At 45.0% G+C, this 21120-nt stretch overlaps 1 protein-coding gene across 2 annotated transcripts in view; it reads left to right on the forward strand.

Annotated features, from left to right (window-relative positions):
• LOC137527191 (heat shock factor protein 3-like) overlaps window positions 1-21120 on the forward strand; it is a 167631-nt gene that overhangs the window by 93528 nt on the left and 52983 nt on the right. For both annotated transcript variants that reach the window (XM_068247672.1, XM_068247673.1), the window contains exons 6-7: window positions 3895-3956; window positions 20152-20242. In XM_068247672.1, coding sequence (XP_068103773.1) covers window positions 3895-3956; window positions 20152-20242 — 153 coding nt within the window. The remainder of the gene's footprint in view (window positions 1-3894; window positions 3957-20151; window positions 20243-21120) is intronic.

The raw sequence follows: 21120 nt of genomic DNA on the forward strand, positions 1-21120 counted from the left end.
CCAGGCTGGAGGTTTTGAATCTATATTCCAATCTAAAATTTGACTAAGCTTGGAGGCTAGATAGTAATGCCATAAGCTCGGCAAGCCAATACCTCCTTGCAAGGGGGGTCTATAAAGAATCTGTGCATGAACTCTGGCTGGTTTACCGTCCCAAATGAATTTGTTGATTTGTGATTGAATAATAGATAAAGATTTTTTAGTTATAGGAAGCATACGAAACATATATAATAATTTGGGAAGGATAATCATCTTAGAGGCGACATTTCTGCCCAGCCATGAAACCTTGTATGTAGACCAGGTCTTCAAAAGTTGCGTAATGTTGATAACTGTATGTGAAAAATTTGTTCCATATAGGTCCCCAAAGCAAGGTGTAAGAAAAATTCCCAAATATTTAAATTTAAAACCATAAGTAGAATCCAACCATCTAATCATGTGTGGATATAGATTGATCGGGAGGGCTGTGGATTTAGACGAATTAACCTGAAGCCCCGAAAAATTTGCAAAAGTCTCTAATAATTGGAAGAGATTTGGTAAAGAGGTTAATTGTCTAGTCAAGAATAGGAGAGCATCGTCAGCATACAAAGACAACTTAATATTATCAACACCATATCCATAAATATCGGGATGTCATCTAATCGCCACCGTCAAGGGCTCTAAAGCAAGAGCGAACAGCAGTGGAGAGAGAAGGACACCCCTGACGGGTGCCTCGTTTAAGTTGAATGGGAGCAGAAGTTGCCCCAGGAATGCGAATCACAGTAGATGGAGAATCATACAAAGCTAAAACTGCTGAAATGATAGGACCGGTTAGGCCAAAGCTCTCCAGAGCAGTAGTCAAATATTGCCAACCCACTGAATCGAATGCTTTACTGATATCAAGACCCAACATCAGAAACCTTGATTTCTTTATCACTGCATCTTGTAAAATGTTAACTGCCAATCTCACATTATCAGAGCCTTGCCTACCAGGGATGAATCCAGTCTGGGAAGGAGCTACCAAATCACTCACCATGGTACCTAGTCACGATGCCAAGATTTTAGCAAAGAGTTTGATATCATTATTCAAAATCGAAATTGGTCGAAAACCCGCAAGGGAAGAATGATCGGCATCAGGTTTAGGTAGAAGGGTCATATTTGCCAGAAGCATTTCCGAAGGAAAATTCTCACCCTGAAGAATCATAAACATAGAGGTCAAGGGGAGTGACAATGTGTCAGCAAATTTTTTATAGTATAGAGGAGAAAACCCATCTGGGCCTGGGGCAATGGAAGATTTGAGAGATTTTATTGTCGCTAAAACTTCTGTAGAAGAAATTGGGAGTGTTAAGAGATTGTAGCTGCTCAGAGGTCAATGCTGGAGGGTATCCAACCATGACTTAAAGGAATACTTAAGTCAGCTAAAAAAAAAATGACTTTTACTCACCCGGGGCTCTCCTCAGCCTCCTGCAGCTGAACGGTGCCCTCGCCGTGTCCCTCCGATGCGCCTGGACTCGCCGGCGGCCACTTCCGGTTTGCCCGTCACCGGCCGACAGGCTGGGAACGCGGCTGCAGGGGCTGAGGAGAGCCCCGGGTGAGTAAAAGTCATTTTTTTTAGCTGACTTAAGTATTCCTTTAAGCTCAGCAGCATTAGATGTTATCTCGGTCCCTAGAAGATTTTAGTAATATTCCTCAAAACATTTTTAAAACTTTGGGAGGTAGCACTTCTTCAATGCCTCAATTACTTTTTAATTTGTAAACGTGAGAGGGGCTTATAATATTGATTAAGTTTGCGAGCAAACTGGGTAGAAGGATGATTTCCACGTAATAGAAATCTAGCTTTGTAGAACGTCAATGCCTTAGCATGTGAATTATCAAGGCTAGAATTCAGTTTGTTTCAGGTTAATCTCATGCAAAATCTCTCTAGATGTAGTCCCAAAGTGGCGCCTATATAACAAATCCAGCTCAGCAGATAATGTAAGAATTTTTTGCGATCTCAGTTTTTTAGCCCTAGTTGCCTTTGCAATAAAAACGCCTCTCAGGACTGGCTTATGAGCCGCTCATCTTAGAATGGGGGATGTATTATCCTCACTATTAAAAAAAAAAAAAGTATTCCTCCATCTCACCCCTTACCGAAATTCTATCTGATTCCTCCGCTAGGAGAGAATCGTTAAGCCTCCAGTTACTAGGACTAAAAGGTAAGCCAAAGCCCACCAAGGATGATTGAACCATATGATGGTCTGACCAACTACAGGTAATGATATCTGAAGTGGAGGAGTTGGAGGCGATTATAGAAGATAAATAATTATAGTCCAAGCGGGCATAAGATTGACGGGGGTGAGAAAAGAAGGCGTACTGTCTGCAGCCGATATTATATGATCTCCATATATCGATAACTTTAAGTCTTGAAAGGAGGCTAGTAAGTCTTCTCGGGAAGGTCTGAGCAAAGGGAGACTGAACTGACCTATCTAAGCTGGGGTTAGCTACTGCAGTGAAGTCACCTGCTATGATCAAATGAGAAGAAGATAGCCTTTCCAATTGAGAGGCCAATAATTGCAAAAAAACAGTCTTAGAAGCATTGGGTGCGTAACAATTAACCAACGTGACAGATTTACCCTCCAAGATACCCTTAAGGCTCAAAATCCTACCCTCAGGGTCTACGTAAGAATCTATAAGTGAGGATGAAATAGAGTTATGAAACACTATGGCAACTCCCCTGGATTTTTTAGTGAATGAGGCATAATAGGACCTGCTATACGATCTGTGCAGAAAGGTGGGCGATTTGGAATGTATAAAATGGGTTTCTTGCAAAAACAGAACTGAGGCTTTTAAAGAGAACCAGAGATGAAGCAACCTCATGTATTTTACCTTAGAAATCAGTGGGAACATGACAGTAAACACCTAATCTGCTCTTTGTTACATTGTTCTCTGTTTAATTTGCCTGTTATCACCTCTAAGATAAGAATCCCGACTAAGCAGTCGGTCTGGCTTTGCTACAGAATAATTATAGCTGAGACTGTGTTCTTTGCTGTCTTCAAGTCCAAGCCTGCCCCCTGCTGGCTTTGCTCAGGAATCATTATAGCTGAGTCATTATAGCAAAGCCAGAATCAATGCTCAGTCCGGGATTCTTATCTCAGCTAGATAACAGACACTTTTAGCAGTGAGGATGGAACAGAGAGCATGGTAAATGTTTTCTCTAATGTTCCCACTGATTTCTATGGTAAAATACACAAGGGTGCTTCGTCTCTGGTTCACTTTAAGCTCTGATAATGTTGGAAGGCTTTTCTACGTTTGACTGGTTCATTCAACCCCTGGACATTGTGCGTAATCAAATTAAACTGTCTAGGCATGATAAAAATATAAACTTAATCAGCAAAACATCGAGATATACCAGTGTATCACGACCTTGACCAATCAGGACTCCTAAAAATAAAAAAAAACAAATAACACAAACAAACAAAACTGTGCATATTGCCAACAAAAATAGAAGAAAAAGACATCAATGTCAACATTCTATCTGGGCGAAAAACTCCTCACTGTCCCACAACAAAAAGGCCCAGAGACTCTCAGTGGCTTAAATAGTTAAATAGGACCACACTGAGAGGGGGGGGGGGGGGGGGGGGGTAGAACCCGTAAAATTAAATTCACTATGGATAGAAAACAAGTAGAGAACACCAAGGCAGGGAGCTATGTCCCAGCCTCCTCAAGAGTTAGTGTGCCAGGTGCGAGGGAGTCTATTCAAAGGTTGTTTGCGGTGTGCTTCCAGCTGATCGAGAGTCACCGGCAGGCCCATGCTATTAAGAAAAGATTCCTTGCTCCAATATAGCAATAGTGTGGAATTTACCATCACTAGAAAGAAGAAGCTTTGTAGGAAAACCCCATTTATATTGAATCTGTTGCTTATTATTTTCTCATATGTTTTAGGTCCTGCAGTTCATATTGAGCCTAATGAGAGGGAATGTTGTGATGGCACCAAAGAGAAAAAGGTATTTATATACTGGTATTTTATTGCCTTTCTTTATCCATTCATATTCTAAACATACCGTATATACTCGCATATAAACTGAATTTTTCAGCACAAAATATGTGCTGAAAAGTCCCCTCTTCGGCTTATATGCGAGGCAGCTGGCAATACATCCCACTGTCTGTGCCCCCATGCCCCCAAGTGCAGTAGTGTGCTGATTAAGCTATCCCTGATCTGTGCAGCATTGCGGGCACTGCCTCTTTGATGATTTCTCTCCCGGCGGAAACTTTCACTTGTTTCTCAATTGCTGGTCCCCGCAGCCAGGCTGTGCTGTGCTATGTGTCTGGGCCAGTGTTGTGTGACAGGCGGCTGAACACTTTATGCTCGGAGCTGTATACAGCTGTGCTTGCAGCTCACTATCATGTCAGAAGCACTCGTAGTGAGCTGCAAGCACAGCCGTATACAGATCCGAGCATAATCAGTGTTCAGCTGCTGATCGCACAACACAGGTCCCGGCAGATAACAGCACGGCCTCGCTGCGAGGAATGTAGCAATAAAGAAATAAGTGAAAGTTTCCTGGCTGCAGGGGGAGGGAGGGGAGGAGAGCGAGTGAAAGCTTCAAGCACATAGCAGAAGGATCTTAAGACTACATCTCCCTGCATGCTTTGCTGTGTTGTGCACATGTGCAGTAAGACACAAGCGTTCAGGAAGGAAGCACGTGAAGTCCAGATGAAGATGTAAAATACAGAGGAGAAAAAACTTAAATCTTGTCTTATGGTTCCGGGAGAGAACCTTGCTTGTGGATATGTAAAAGATTATCTTTAACATGGTAGCAGAGATAACTTACAATCACATCTTGAGGTATATGTGTAGTCAAATGAGCCGGTTTAGGGAGACGCTGGGCTTTATCAATAATGAGTTCAGTTTCTGTAGAATCAGGGAGAACCAATTTAGTTAGCTTCTATACAAAATATTTTAGATCTTGAGTAAGGACAGATTCTGGGATCCCCTTAAATTTAACATTGTTCCGTCTCGATCTGTCCTCGAGGTCTGCTAACTTGTTTTTAAGCTGAAGCAGGTTTCTAAGTGTAGTAGTAGGCAAGTATTATGTTAATATTATGTTAAATTGTATGTGGGTAGGGGTAGTCAGTCCTACTCACATTGGGTGGTTACCCAGTTGCAACTGGGTTAATCACTTGTGGAGAAAAGCGATCTCCGCCTGAGTCTTGATAGTGTTCTGCTTGCTCTCCAAATGGCGAATTGAGATAAGTGGAGGAGCAAAGAAGAGGAAGGAAGGTGCCAACTACTAGAGTAAAAGCTAGATACTAGGATTAATTTTTAGAAGGCACCAAAGTAGGTAATCAACAATATATAATTTGGTTTGGGGTAAAAATAAAATTTGCCAAAGTATCTGACACAATTTCTCACTAAGCAAGATTTTATTGGCATATTTACAGCACATTTGTGGGTATATCCCACTTCCTTTTGGTATTGTGGCTTAATGGCTGGTGTCTTACCAGACTGTACTCGCACATCCCATGTACGGATGTTTTCTTACAAGACAAGAACGGGACCATGAGAAGCATATTCAACAAGCTCCTGTTGAATATGCTTAGAGGATACTGGAACGGTAGGATCATGAAAGCCTCGACTAACCAGAACCTTTCTGCCACTAAGGTATAGAAATTTTAAATAAAATCAGGAAGAACATATAGATTGATTTTGATATAAAAATATCAAATGCTGCCATTCAGATGCATGAAATTGCAGCTAAAAAGCACTCATGGCCAGCAGCTCGGGAGACTGATCTGCCTAATAACCACGCAATGAAAAAAGTTTGCAGAAAAGGGGCTAAACTGACAGTGCTATTCTGAAACAGAATATGGGGATTTTGAGCAAAGCAGTAACATGAAATGAAGAGTTCTTTAACCACTTGAGGACCTAGGGCTTTCTACCCCTTAAGGACCGGCCACTTTTTTTCCATTCAGACCACTGCAGCTTTCACGGTTTATTGCTCGCTCATACAACCTACCACCTAAATGAATTTTGGCTCCTTTTCTTGTCACTAATAAAGCTTTCTTTTGGTGCTATTTAATTGCTCCTGCGATTTTTACTTTTTATTATATTCAGCAAAAAAGACATGAATTTTGGCAAAAAAATGATTTTTTTAACTTTCTGTGCTGACAGTTTTCAAATAAAGTAAAATTTCTGTATACATGCAGCGCGAAAAATGTGGACAAACATGTTTTTGATAAAAAAAAACCCATTCAGCGTATATTTATTGGTTTGGGTAAAAGTTATGGTGTTTACAAACTATGGTGCAAAAAGTGAATTTTCCCATTTTCAAGCATCTATGACTTTTCTGACCCCCTGTCATGTTTCATGAGGGGCTAGAATTCCAGGATAGTATAAATACCCCCCAAATGACCCCATTTTGGAAAGAAGACATCCCAAAGTATTCACTGAGAGGCATAGTGAGTTCATAGAAGATATTATTTTTTGTCACAAGTAAGCGGAAAATGACACTTTGTGAGAAAAAAAAAAAAAAAAGTTTCCATTTCTTCTAACTTGCACCAAAAAAAAAAATGAAATCTGCCACAGACTCACCATACCCCTCTCTGAATACCTTGAAGGGTCTACTTTCCAAAATGGGGTCATTTGTGGGGTGTGTTTACTGTCCTGACATTTTGGGGGGTGCTAAATTGTAAGCACCCCTGTAAAGCCTAAAGGTGCTCATTGGACTTTGGACCCCTTAGCGCAGTTAGGCTGCAAAAAAGTGCCACACATGTGGTATTGCCGTACTCAGGAGAAGTAGTATAATGTGTTTTGGGGTGTATTTTTACACATACCCATGCTGGGTGGGAGAAATATCTCTGTAAATGACAATTTGTTAATTTTTTTTACACACAATTGTCCATTTACAGAGATATTTCTCCCACTCAGCATGGGTATGTGTAAAAATACACCACAAAACACATTATACTACTTCTCCTGAGTACGGCGATACCACATGTGTGGCACTTTTTTGCACCCTAACTGCGCTAAAGGGCCCAAAGTCCAATGAGTACCTTTAGGATTTCACAGGTCATTTTGAGAAATTTCGTTTCAAGACTACTCCTCACGGTTTAGGGCCCCTAAAATGCCAGGGCAGTATAGGAACCCCACAAATGACCCCATTTTAGAAAGAAGACACCCCAAGGTATTCCGTTAGGAGTATGGTGAGTTCATAGAAGATTTTTTTTTTTGTCAAAAGTTAGCGGAAAATTGATTTTTATTGTTTTTTTCACAAAGTGTCATTTTCCACTAACTTGTGACAAAAAATAAAATCTTCTATGAACTCACCATACTCCTAACGGAATACCTTGGGGTGTCTTCTTTCTAAAATGGGGTCATTTGTGGGGTTCCTATACTGTCCTGGCATTTTAGGGGCCCTAAACCGTGAGGAGTAGTCTGGAAACGAAATTCCGCAAAATGACCTGTGAAATCCTAAAGGTGCTCATTGGACTTTGGGCCCTTTAGCGCAGTTAGGGTGCAAAAAAGTGCCACACATGTGGTATCGCCGTACTCGGGAGAAGTAGTACAATGTGTTTTGGGGTGTATTTTTACACATACCCATGCTGGGTGGGAGAAATAACTCTGTAAATATACAATTGTGTGTAAAAAAAATCAAAAGATTGTCATTTACAGAGGTATTTCTCCCACCCAGCATGGGTATGTGTAAAAATACACCCCAAAACACATTGTACTACTTCTCCCGAGTACGGCAATACCACATGTGTGACACTTTTTTGCACCCTAACTGCGCTAAAGGGCCCAAAGTCCAATGAGTACTTTTAGGATTTCAAAGGTCATTTTGCGGAATTTGATTTCCAGACTACTCCTCACGGTTTAGGGCCCCTAAAATGCCAGGGCAGTATAGGAACCCCACAAATGACCCCATTTTAGAAAGAAGACACCCCAAGGTATTCCGTTAGGAGTATGGTGAGTTCATAGAAGATTTTATTTTTGTCACAAGTTAGTGGAAAATTACACTTTGTGAAAAAAACAATAAAAATCAATTTTCCGCTAACTTGTGACAAAAAATAAAATCTTCTATGAACTCACCATACTCCTAACGGAATACCTTGGGGTGTCTTCTTTCTAAAATGGGGTCATTTGTGGGGTTCCTATACTGCCCTGGCATTTTAGGGGCCCTAAACCGTGAGGAGTAGTCTGGAAATCAAATTCCGCAAAATGACCTGTGAAATCCTAAAGGTACTCATTGCACTTTGGGCCCTTTAGCGCAGTTAGGGTGCAAAAAAGTGCCACACATGTGCTATTGCCGTACTCGGGAGAAGTAGTACAATGTGTTTTGGGGTGTATTTTTACACATACCCATGCTGGGTGGGAGAAATACCTCTGTAAATGGACAATTGTGTGTAAAAAAATCAAAAGATTGTCATTTACAGAGGTATTTCTCCCACCCAGCATGGGTATGTGTAAAAATACACCCCAAAACACATTGTACTACTTCTCCCGAGTACGGCGATACCACATGTGTGGCACTTTTTTGCACCCTAACTGCGCTAAGGGGCCCAGAGTCCAATGAGTACCTTTAGGCTTTACAGGGGTGCTCACAATTTAGCACCCCGCCCACTTGCCAGGACAGTTAACAAACCCCACAAATGACCCCATTTTGGAAAGAATACACAACAAGGTATTTCATGAGGGTAATGGTGAGGTCATTGAAAATCTTATTTTTTGTCACAAGTAAACAGAAAATGACACTTTGTTAGAAAAAAAAATAAAAAAAAATTCTGCTAACTTGTGACAAAAACTAAAATCTTTTATGAACTCACCGTGCACCTCACATAATACTTTAGGGTGTCCTCTTTCCAAAATGGGGTCATTTGTGAAGTCTGTCCTGGCATTTTAGGGTCTCTGCAATCATTACATGTATGGCCAGTATTAGGAGTTTCTGCTATACTCCTTATATTGGGTATACGGGTAATGCACTCTGGGCTGAAAGGAAAAATGAACGGCAAACATACCTTGCTCCACATCAATGGCAGATCTTCCTCCACATCATTGGCAGTGATAACCTCAGGAGAGAGACACCCCGTGCCACCCTGCACTCAGGGTGAGCCACCAACTTATGTGACTGGGCCTCAGAACTTTAGTATACAGCATTATGCCTGTAGGATACAGCAATATGCCTGCCAATAGAGATGACTCTGTGTGGCATTAAAGCATCATCATAGGCCCAAATCACAAATAAACCGGGGGTGTCCACACTCAAGGGAAATTCAAACATGCCGTCTTATATCGCCAACCCAGGACAGATCAGCAATATCAAGCATGGAAACCGATCCTTCTTGCCACTTTTATGCTTACCCGTTTGGTTTTCAAGCTTATCTCTCCTCTCCCTGCGACAATGTGCGAAAGACCACTGAGTGTGTGCCTACTCCTGTGTCTGGAGTTCCCTAGGTTCTAATAGTGTACCTGCTCGTGGTACCTCTCAAAACACGGCCCTACACATAGGCCAGGCTTGTCAGGACAGCGGGGACAATAATAAACGGTGTCAGTCCTTGTTCCAGCCCTGCTGCAGACACGGCAACGTTTTCTTCGGATGCGTTGACCTGGGGCACACGGAAGCTGATAGGCGTAATGCCTTCCATGCAGTCGGCTAGTTGCATCTGGGGGGGGGGCCTGGCACCTCGTGGATACAGGATGTCCAGAACGATCTGTTCCTGAAATTGAAGGAAAGATCCAGTTCTTCCAGCCTTACTGTAGAGAACAAAGCTGTTGTAAACTGCCAATTGAATCAGATAAAAAGACACTTTCTTATACCAGCGTCTTGTTTTCCGGGAAATTAAATAGGGCGCTAACCTCTGGTCATTGAAGTCCACCCCTCCCATGTTGACATTATATTCGTGGACGACAAGGGGCTTTTCAATTACCTTAGTTGCCCGTTGAATTTGGACTGTCGTGTCTGTGTGAATGGTGGACAGAAAGTAAACGTCCCTCTTGTCCCTCCATTTCACCGCGAGCAGGTCTTCAGTACGCAAGGCGGCCCTCTGCCCCCGTTGAAGTCTGGTGGTAACGAGCCGTTGGGGGAAGCCCTGGCGACTAGGCCGCGCAGTGCCACAGCATCGGATTCCTTCTAACTTTAAGTGCTGAAAGAGGGCCACACTTGTGTAATAATTGTCCACAAAAAGATGGTACCCCTTCTGGAACAAGGGTGACACCAAGTCCCACACAACCTTTCCACTGCTCCCCAGGTAGTCAGGGCATCCGACCGGCTCCAATTTTGAGTCTTTTCCCTCATAGACCCTAAAACGACATGTATAGCCTGTGGCCCTTTCACAGAGCTTATACAGTTTCACCCCATACCGGGCGCGCTTGCTTGGGATGTACTGTTTGATGCCAAGGCGCCCGGTAAAGCGTAAGAGGGACTCGTCTACGCAGATGTTCTGTTCAGGGATATAAGCATCTGCAAATGTTGATGACAGGTGGTCTATGAGGGGCCGAATTTTGTGGAGCCGGTCATAAGCAGGGCGGCCCTTTTCATGACAGGTTTTGTCGTCGTTGAAGTGCAGGAAGCGCAGGATGGACTCAAATCGTGTCCTGGACATGGCAGCAGGGTACAAGGGAATATGATTTACTGGGTTCGTAGACCAATACGACCGCAGTACATTCTGTTTCATTAGTCCCAAGTGAAGGATAAGGGCCAAAAAGATTTTAATGTCGGAAACTTGGACTGGTTTCCACCCGAAAGGCTGGGCATACATGCTCTCCGGGTGCTCGGTGATGAATTGTGTGGCTTTACGGTTGGTCTCAACCACAATTAAGTCCAGGAGAACCTGGGTGATGAACAGCTGCAAAAAGTCTAGGGCCGTTCCTAGATGAGCTGTCGCCACCTGGACTCCAGACTGGGCGGTGAAAGGGGGCACTACGGGTGCGGCGGAATCAGGGGATTGCCAATCTGGTTGTGCCAGCACCTCTGGGAGTCTATGGGTACTACGGGCCCGTCTTCTTATTGGTGGCTGCGACGGGGGTACTACTGCACTTGCCACCGTACCAGTTTCAACTTCCATGCTGACGCTCACCACTTCGCCAGGGTCTACGGAAGCACTGGCACTAAGTCCAGGAGATGCTGCGCTGCTGGTGCCTGCCTCACCAAGAAAACTATCATCAGCGCTAGCACCACCCTGCTGCCCTTGAGGCGGATCCTGCGCCACCTGCGGTCTAACGACTTGGGGTCTGGTACGCCTGGCTCTAGCCGGGACCATAGCCTCGTCATCACTTTCGGTCAAGGAACCACTGCTTTCTACAGGTTCAAATTCGGACCCGGAAGATTTGACGGATGATTCTTCCCAAAAGAACTCATCCGACTGGTCCATGTACCTGTATACCTCGTCATCGGAAAGCCCCCTTCTTGCCATTGTGGATTACTAAATTTATGGGGGTTTCCTCCGAGACTACCCAGAAAAAAAGAGCACCTACCTAGCAAAAAGGGAGTATTTGAGAGGTATTGGGGTTGGTGGGAAGTGGGGTCTCAGAGGCAATCAAACAATCACGGGACAATCAAATACAATTACAGCACAATCGAATCCAATCACAGCACAATCAAATCTGATGCACTCGGAAGGTGATGGGGGGAGGGTGGGATTGGGTGTGGCGGGAAGTGGGGTCTCAGGCAATCAAACAATCACGGGGCAATCGAAGTCGATCACGGGACAATCAAATACAATTACAGCACAATCGACTCCAATCACAGCACAAGCAAATCTGATGCACTCGGAAGGTGGTGGGGGGGGGGGGGGGGGGAGGGTGGGGTTGGGTGTGGTGGGGGGGAGGGTGGGGTTGGGTGTGGTGGGAAGTGGGTGTTATAAACTGTTCTTATATCACCTTGCTTCGACACCAGTAACTTCTTACAGTTACGTCTCACAGACTGTGAGATCACTTGACTCTCCACACCGCAAACAGGATATAGACTTTCTCAGGCTTCTCCAATGTTTCCGTTATTTATTCAAGTCACAGAAAGACAGATAGATACAGTCATCATATCCTAGCTATGCAAATCTTCATGTTGCATTATAAGCTCATGATTAGACTCCCTACTGAAGTCTATCAGGTACCTTCTTCCTACCTACGTTACACTAAACTACCTATGTACATAGCCTACATTATATCAGCTTACATAAAGGAATAACATGCTTAGAGGTCCAAGTCGGCCTTGCGAGCTAGTGCAGAAGGAAGAAGCAGAAGTGAGTTCTCCATCGCTCGCTCCAGATTTAATACCGGCTAGGAAAGAGTTAAATATGACATCATCTTCGCCACCCCCTATATCAGTCTATTGGTGGACCCACTCATGGTGTCATCATACCCGCCTACTCGATTAATAATCGATGAGACATTTGACATACATGCAGGAATGTGAATATTTACAAAACATGACTGATGTTTATTGTTCCAGGCCCAGGTCAGGGAGACCTGCGGCCTTGTTCAGAACAGCTTCTTGGTATGTTCTAGTTCTGCTGACAGAACTGCAGATTTTCTCTCTTCAGAGAAAATCCCCTTAAAGGGCAGGTCTGCTCATCAAGCCTTTTTGACTAACTCAGTCCAAATAACTGAGGCCTACTTAAATTATAACAATCCCCCCTAAAACGGCTTGACCCGCAGATCCCAGCGTCTGAACCTCCCAGTACCTGGTTTCTTTCGTTTATGTTTCACTTTTCGATGTTCGTGCTCACACAACTTCTCTGCTCTCGGTGGTTACCCCTGGAAGAGAGAGAGCAAGACCTCTTGGTCTTCCTGTAACCAGGCTCTCTGGGGAAGCCCTACTTCTAAGTCCCTCAATACCACACGCTCAGCATTTGCGTCACTTGCGTATCACTCACAAACTTGCATGACCACAGAAAAGTGAAACTCGTTTGGTTGTTACAAAACGGAGCAGTGCCAGGTGCCTTCTAAAAGAGCGCCTTTATACAATCAGCTCCTAGGTACTACTAAACCTATACCCGTAACCCTGTATATCCCTTAATTTAAACTATTGGTTCCGGAGATTGTTTATGAGGCACCAATCTCTGGACCAGGTTAATTTATTTTACGTAATTTTAACCCGCAACCTCACCTGGATAATGATGCCTAAAGTTGTCATCCCCATCCAGACGACCAGTGGGTGTAGAAAGAACTTTGGAACTGCAGATGCCCCGTCCGAGTGTCCCTGGAACATCACCGGAACCTTTGTCCACCAGGGCAGACTGGAACTCACTTGCTCATTTTTGTGTTCTACCTCGTTAAGATCACCTGTATCATGGTGAAATCTTACCTCTAACTTAGTGTACTGTTTGTTTAACCTTTGTAACAAAATGTGGTCGTCTTGGATCAAACCCTGTAACCCTTTGTCCCATGTCGGGTTCTCTTTCAGGACGGGAACTACCCGTGAAACTTTGACCTTTAGAGTTCTCTTAACAATCTGAGAAACAACGTCATCAAACCTGGATGACAGGATCCATATGGGATCTCCACTCACACAATGTGTTCACCTTGGAAACTCCCCCTTATCGGAACAATTATGAGAATATACCTTGAATGTATCACTAGACCTTATGTTAAAAAACCAAACCTTTCCTTCAGCCACCGGAACTATTGGTTTGGCTTCAGGGTGGATCTTTTGAATGGTAGCCTCGCATTCTGCGTTATTGAGCCTGCAGGCTTCTTCACTAAATTTGGCTTGCCCCGGCCAACGCAGATACTTCTGCAAGAATTGCCCGCATGAGGACAACTCTACTTGCTTCACCTCCCCGTCTAGCACCAAAAAAGGTTGACCTCTCAGGTCCTGGTGTAAGACACGGGTTGAGGTGGGAACTACGGAAGTAGCGGTGCCTAAAGGAATGTTGCACCGTTTCCATTTGTTCACCCAAACATCTCGAAGCTGCCATGCAAAAGATCCTTCTCCAGAAAAATTAATATACCTCCCCTTGTCCAATCTCTCGCTGACAAAATATGTCCCCAGCTGTCCTGATTGGACCTCTTCCCCCCTTACGTCCTGAGGCACAATATGTACCTGAGGTCGGGACGACTGTACTCTCTGCAATCTTTCGATTAAGAGTACCTCTTCACTTACCCAACTATCATGAGGATAAGCTGCTGCATATGGACTGTGTACTATCGTCCCCTGTTGTGACCCGTGTGGTGTGAATGGGGTTCCCTGTGGGCTTTCCCTCCCCCGGGACCGCTCTCCCCACCCTCTTTGTCACCTGGAAATGTGGCTTGATCTCGATTTTTACTTCTTGTTTCGAGAACCACCCACCCTTGGCTTTCCAGCCTTTACGTGTGTATAGTTGTTTCAGAGGCACTCTCTGTTGGTAGCTCCAGAGTGTAATGTTGTCCCCTGCGTCTCTCTGGTAAGAGAATTGACGCCTCCTGCTCGTTCCTCTCCAATCTGGGACCATCTCACTCTGCATAACCAAGACAAGGTACCCCTGAATCACACACTCCACCTTTTGCATGTACCCATTGTACTGCAATGTACCTTTTACCAAACCTTTGGATCGGTGCATCGATTCTGGGAGTGTGGCATTCAATAGCAGATTTACACTGCCATTAAATTCCCACTGCCCGCACACTTGACCCTTCAGACCTTTCACCCACATTGTGCCATGAAATTTGTTTTCTCCTGGCACAAGTGCTCTTTCCCTCCATCCCTGCTTGGTCCATCTGTGCCAATCAGAGGGAGGTGTGAAAGGATCAGTACCTTTGTCACCCAACATTAACATGCTTGGGCCTTGCATTCTCATTAACCCCTTATTATACATGAGAATGTCCTCTCTTCGTTCTCCTAGGACGAAATGGCAACCTAGGATCACCATCAGCACGGTACTCCTCATTATAAAAGCACCACCTTGGGAAAGAAAAACATTAGCAATTTGCACTATGCTTTGCTCAGACAGTTTTTTTAGTCTCTTTCCGATCTCCGAAATCTCGTGTTTTAGTCTCTTTCCGATTTCAGGAATCTCGTGTTTTAGTCTCTTTCCGATTTCAGGAATCTCGTGTTCCTCCAAGCTTAGATCGGCATCTGGAACCTTTCGCTTATCCGACTGACATCTCCATCTTTGCTGCCAGCACTGCATCTGTCTCAAATCCATATTGCCAAACACCTGAAATCGAAATACAAACAAATCAATTCTTATTAATGATTTGGGATTCGCCCTGCGGCTTGTACTCTTTACACTTTAGATTGATCAATATATATCGTAATTGATCTCGTTGCTTTATGGTTCTCATGAACTCTGTTTACTCTTATTGGTAGATTGGAGTTAAACTTCACCCCCCTACCTCAGTACTATCCTCAGTACTTACCTGTTTAAGATATGCTCCCGCGGACTTTACCTATGGAAGCTCGCTACACCTTTGGAAGCTCTCACCCCATTGCAGCTCACTCCACATCCCCCCTTATCTGTCCATGCGCGGCCGTCGCATGCACAGATTACGGATGCCACACCTGATGCTGCTTTGCAGGTGAGCCTGCAATGCTCTTACTCATTATCGCATTTACTTGTCTAGAACTTCATCGCGATACCAGCTCTGCTAGAAGTTCTGTGTGTTGTACCCTCTGATCAATGTTTGCCGTGCCACCACCCCCAGACTTCACAAAAAAAACGGCTGCCTCCCTGTAGGAAGGAGCACTTTACACTTACACTACACAGGGTGCAGGGCTAAGCATACCAGCGTCACATGCCTGTATGCAGATCCCTGAATGCCCACTTGGTAGGTAGCCACATGGCAAACACCGTACTGATACACTGTCACTCTGTAAACGGCAATTCTATCATCTGTATAATTGCCCCATGAACTGTTGTCAGTCCTTGTTCTTTGTGCTACAATTGATAGGAGCTGGAAAAAACATATTTGACCAATCAGTGGACGAAAAAAAACGCACACAAAAACAGCTCCAGCCCAGCATAGACCTCTCAGTCCAGCTCTGGCCCTGTTCACGACAAAACCGGAAAAAACGTTACCGCTCTGCAGAAGCGGCGACGGAAACCCGAATTGGTCAACTCCCTTTTTTCCAACTCCGGCACCCCCCTGATGCACTGTCCCCCTTTCCTTCTATTGGGAACTCATGCTGCACCACCCATTAAGGTGCCTCACTTACAGGAATAATCCCATAAGCAACACAGTACAGACCCATTTCCGATCTGTACTGCTCCGTGTGTCCCTGCACCGAGCTGGGAAACACTTCCTATTCTGGCATTCCTTTCCATGGACCCAGGGAAAATCTCTGGGGAAATACTTTGAGAACCGAGACACACAGTAGACTGTCTCTGTATTTCTACCCCCCTCCCTTTCAGCTGCTCTGCCCGGAGCCGCGAGCACAGCCTGACGTGATGTGGATCCCCCCAGCCCCTCCTCCCCCCTGCCATGACGTGTGGGGGCCATGACTCACGGGGGCGGGCTCTCTCCACTGCCGCCATTTTGAGTCCTGGACTGCCAGCCAAGATGGCTGCTCCCATAGCAGCCACTCGTTCCTATAGACCTAGGAGAGAGAGCAAACTCAAATAGAACATACATTTTTTTTATGCATCGTTACACACAGCATCTATCCACAGTGCACAAAAATCAGCCTCAGCATTCCTTCACGTCTCAGCTGTAATCCGAACTGCAATCAGACATACGGATCCCCAGAGACGTAGGAATCTTTCTCACTCTATCACAGACATAACTAAGAACCGCCCGAGCGAGCTATACGCCTCCAAACCACTGTAACTGTTTTAACTGTTACCATCCCAGCTAGAACTTCAACACAATACAGACATTGAAAAAACATGTTAGCAGCAGCACCGACTGGAAATGCGAGAAACGTGCAGAACATCTCACAAACAGAAAGACACTCGCTTTCCTCTTCTCTCCCTCTATCCACCACTAACACTGATGGTTTCCCTCTGCCGCGGGGGACCCCCCCCCCCCCCTTATCTATCATCCTGCTCAGTCTCTGGACAGGGAGAGAAAAACAAAACAAAACCCAGAGAGAGAGAAAACAAAACATCTGCCACACAGGAACATCGAATCCTAAAAAACAATAAAAGCGCATAAACTCTGAAAACACGTTCTGTATTTACATCGGAGCTGCACCTCTCCTCACCTCTCCCTTCACGCACAGGAGAGATGAGAAGCCCGCAGCCTCCACTCTGCAATTAACACCGAATATACACATTAACACATTATCCTCCTCTCATACAATAAAGATAATGCAACACAACAACGTAAAACATACTTGCCTGATCAGAGGACTGTGTAAGCCTGCGAATTCGACCAGCTTTTGGCAACTTTCCACGACACTGAGTGGATCCCTGGAACTACTGAGCGTCAGCTCTGTGTACCCACACTGGCTCAGCGGATCAATCTCCAGCGGCAGCTGCCAGCCGGCCTCGGAGCCTTCCAGTCACCTGTGATCCGGTTTAGGCTAGGACTGATGTGCACTTTCAGTCTAAGTTTAACATCCACGAGTGTCGCCGCTGGTTCTCTCGAATTGTAGCCCCGTGTGTGCTCGGCTCCCACACACTACTCACACCAGCTTATCAGTCTCAGCTTGATAAGCTTTACAGTCCGTGTCCGTCTATTCCGCTTGTTTTGCTGTGGAATATCTTGAAACCATTTTCCCTTCGGCCCCGGCCCCTGTCTGCCTGTATAGCTAGGCAGGGAAGGATTTCAGGCACCACTGTTATAAACTGTTCTTATATCACCTTGCTTCGACACCAGTAACTTCTTACAGTTACGTCTCACAGACTGTGAGATCACTTGACTCTCCACACCGCAAACAGGATATAGACTTTCTCAGGCTTCTCCAATGTTTCCGTTATTTATTCAAGTCACAGAAAGACAGATAGATACAGTCATCATATCCTAGCTATGCAAATCTTCATGTTGCATTATAAGCTCATGATTAGACTCCCTACTGAAGTCTATCAGGTACCTTCTTCCTACCTACGTTACACTAAACTACCTATGTACATAGCCTACATTATATCAGCTTACATAAAGGAATAACATGCTTAGAGGTCCAAGTCGGCCTTGCGAGCTAGTGCAGAAGGAAGAAGCAGAAGTGAGTTCTTCATCGCTCGCTCCAGATTTAATACCGGCTAGGAAAGAGTTAAATATGACATCATCTTCGCCACCCCCTATATCAGTCTATTGGTGGACCCACTCATGGTGTCATCATACCCGCCTACTCGATTAATAATCGATGAGACATTTGACATACATGCAGGAATGTGAATATTTACAAAACATGACTGATGTTTATTGTTCCAGGCCCAGGTCAGGGAGACCTGCGGCCTTGTTCAGAACAGCTTCTTGGTATGTTCTAGTTCTGCTGACAGAACTGCAGATTTTCTCGTCTTCAGAGAAAATCCCCTTAAAGGGCAGGTCTGCTCATCAAGCCTTTTTGACTAACTCAGTCCAAATAACTGAGGCCTACTTAAATTATAACAGTGGGGTCTCAGGCAATCAAACAATCACGGGGCAATCGAAGCCGATCACGGGACAATCAAATACAATTACAGCACAATCGAATACAAGCGCAGCACAAGCAAATCTGATGCACTCGGAAGGTGATGGGGGGAGGGTGGGATTGGGTGTGGCGGGAAGTGGGGTCTCAGGCAATCAAACAATCACGGGGCAATCGAAGTCGATCACGGGGACAATCAAATACAGTTACAGCACAATCGACTCCAATCACGGCACAAGCAAATCTGATGCACTCGGAAGGTGGTGGGGGGGGGGGGGTGGGGTTGGGTGTGGTGGGGGGGGAGGGTGGGGTTGGGTGTGGTGGGAAGTGGGGTCTCAGGCAATCAAACAATCACGGGGCAATCGAAGCCGATCACGGGACAATCAAATACAATTACAGCACAATCGAATACAAGCGCAGCACAATCGAATACAAGCGCAGCACAGTCAAATACAATGCACTTGGACGGTGATTAGGGGGGGGGGGGGGTCTGAGGGCGATTTGAGGGGGGTGGGGGGTTGATCAGGAGCCCTGCACGGGGCAGACTGAGTCCTGATCTGATGAGAGGCAGACACAGGGGGTTACTGATCGCAGATCAGTTAGTGATCGCTGGGGAGGACAGATGTAAACAAAGAGCAGGGGATGTAATCAGGCGGGGGGTATGAGGGCAATCGAGGGCCTGGGCAGGTGATCGGTTACCCCCGCGGGGCAGTTAGGGTCTGCTCTGATGGGTGGGGGTGCTAAGGGGTGATGGACAGGTGATAGACAGGGGATCAGAGTGGGGATCAGGGGATAAGGTAGCTGTATACAGATGTATACAGTATACAGGGGGGTAGTCTGGGATGGGGTCTGGGGGTGATCTAAAGGTAGGGGGGGGGGTCAGGGGTGATTAGGTGGCAGTTAGGGACCTAAACTAAAGGGCAGCGTCGCTAGTTAGTGGCAGGTGGGGGGGGGGGGGGGGGTTTTGCAGGGGTGCAAGGGTGCTGGGCAGGGGTCTGCTGGGGTGATCAGGGGGGTATGAGGCCTGGGGTGGTAGATCAGGGACTCTGTGGGCAAAAAAAACCACGTGTGCTGATACTTACAATGTGCTTCCTCCTCGCTAGTGGTCTCTGCAACAATGAGACCACGAGGCGAGGAGGAAGCACGTATAAGGCACTTTGTTTACCTAACAAAGTGCCTTATACCTCCTGATTGGCCTATTGTGCGGATTCCTCCGCTCGCCGGCTCTGCTAAGTGGCCGGCGAGCGGAGACAAAATGCCCATGTAACGATCCCGGGCGGAGGATCGCGTCACGGATGACGCGATCGCTCCGCCCATGCCCTTAGAAGGACCGCCGCCTCTGTGGGTGAGCTGGTCCTTCAGGGCTTCACTTCCCGGCCGCCTCTGTGCGTTAGGCGGTCGGGAAGTGGTTAAACACAACTTCTTTGTGCTTCCAAAGATGCATAGCCACTTGTGTTGCTTTTTGTTTTTTTTTTATGCAAAATTGTGCCTTTCTTATGCAAAAACTACAAATCTTTATGCATTTGTGGTTTGCCTACTCATCGCTTTGAAGTGCTTTGGAAAATGCTGCACTTAGCCCTCGATGGTTCCATTGAGATATTTACTCATGTGTATAACATAAAAGAGCCCTTCATCTGTTTTTTCAGAAAATATAGCTGCTCCTGTTTTGCTCTTGCTCCTTCATTTATCAACTCTTTAGCTTTCAATAAATGTTATTTTACAGACAGCTTACTCTGGAACCGATGGAACCAGCAGAGTCTCCTCCTCCAAAATTGAGTCGGCACATTTTGTATCCTGATGGTGCAGAAGAAGAGGTGAGACTGAAGATTAATATGCTCAGGTTACAGTATTATAATAATAATAATAATATAATAATATTATATTAAATATATAGTATTAAAGTTGTAATTTTTTTCAGTAAATCCAAGCTGTCATTGTTTTAAAATGTACCTGAGAGAAGGGGGAAGAAGAGCATTTTTACTTACCCGGGGATTCTTCCAGCCCCCTGTAGAATCTGTCAGCTCTCTGCACGTACTTTTTGTGTAAACGTGTGTACGAACATTGAAGGTGCGTACACACCTTTGACCGATGTCGTTTGTCGGGGATCAGGTTCCCCTTGGGCAACATTGCTGCGCTGCACTGCACACACGTTTGTTAGCTATGTAGCTGATGTTACTCTGTGCATCTATGTGGGGTGGGGGAGTAGCACGTGCATGACTTCATGCAGGGTGAGTAGATCCGCCGAGCGGATCGCTTGGGGTCGGTGGCTGCTGTACACATACCTGATTATCGGCTGTGGCGGTAGTCAACAACCGCCTTAGCTGACTTAAAGGCATACCATCAATACCCAAGTATTAAAAAATGAAAATGTACAAATAATGTCTAAGTCTTTTTATGTATATTTTCTACTTTCTATTATCCTTACCATTATTTCGACTAATTTTTATTATTATTATTGCAACTTTTATTCTCTTCACACATATGTGCCCTATCCCGATAGCCTAATGTCTTTTATATTATTTATATTATAACACGGGAATTTTACAGCGTCATTTGCACTAAATTGCATAACATACAGTTATGTATATAGTCAGAGCCATTTAATTTATTTTAATATGCGAATTATTTTATGGCTTATTTCATCATATTAATATTGACATCTCATTCCGCATCCCCATGCGTCTTTATTGAC

This window comes from Hyperolius riggenbachi, chromosome 8, assembly GCF_040937935.1.
Source record: "Hyperolius riggenbachi isolate aHypRig1 chromosome 8, aHypRig1.pri, whole genome shotgun sequence".
Classification (NCBI taxonomy): domain Eukaryota; kingdom Metazoa; phylum Chordata; class Amphibia; order Anura; family Hyperoliidae; genus Hyperolius; species Hyperolius riggenbachi.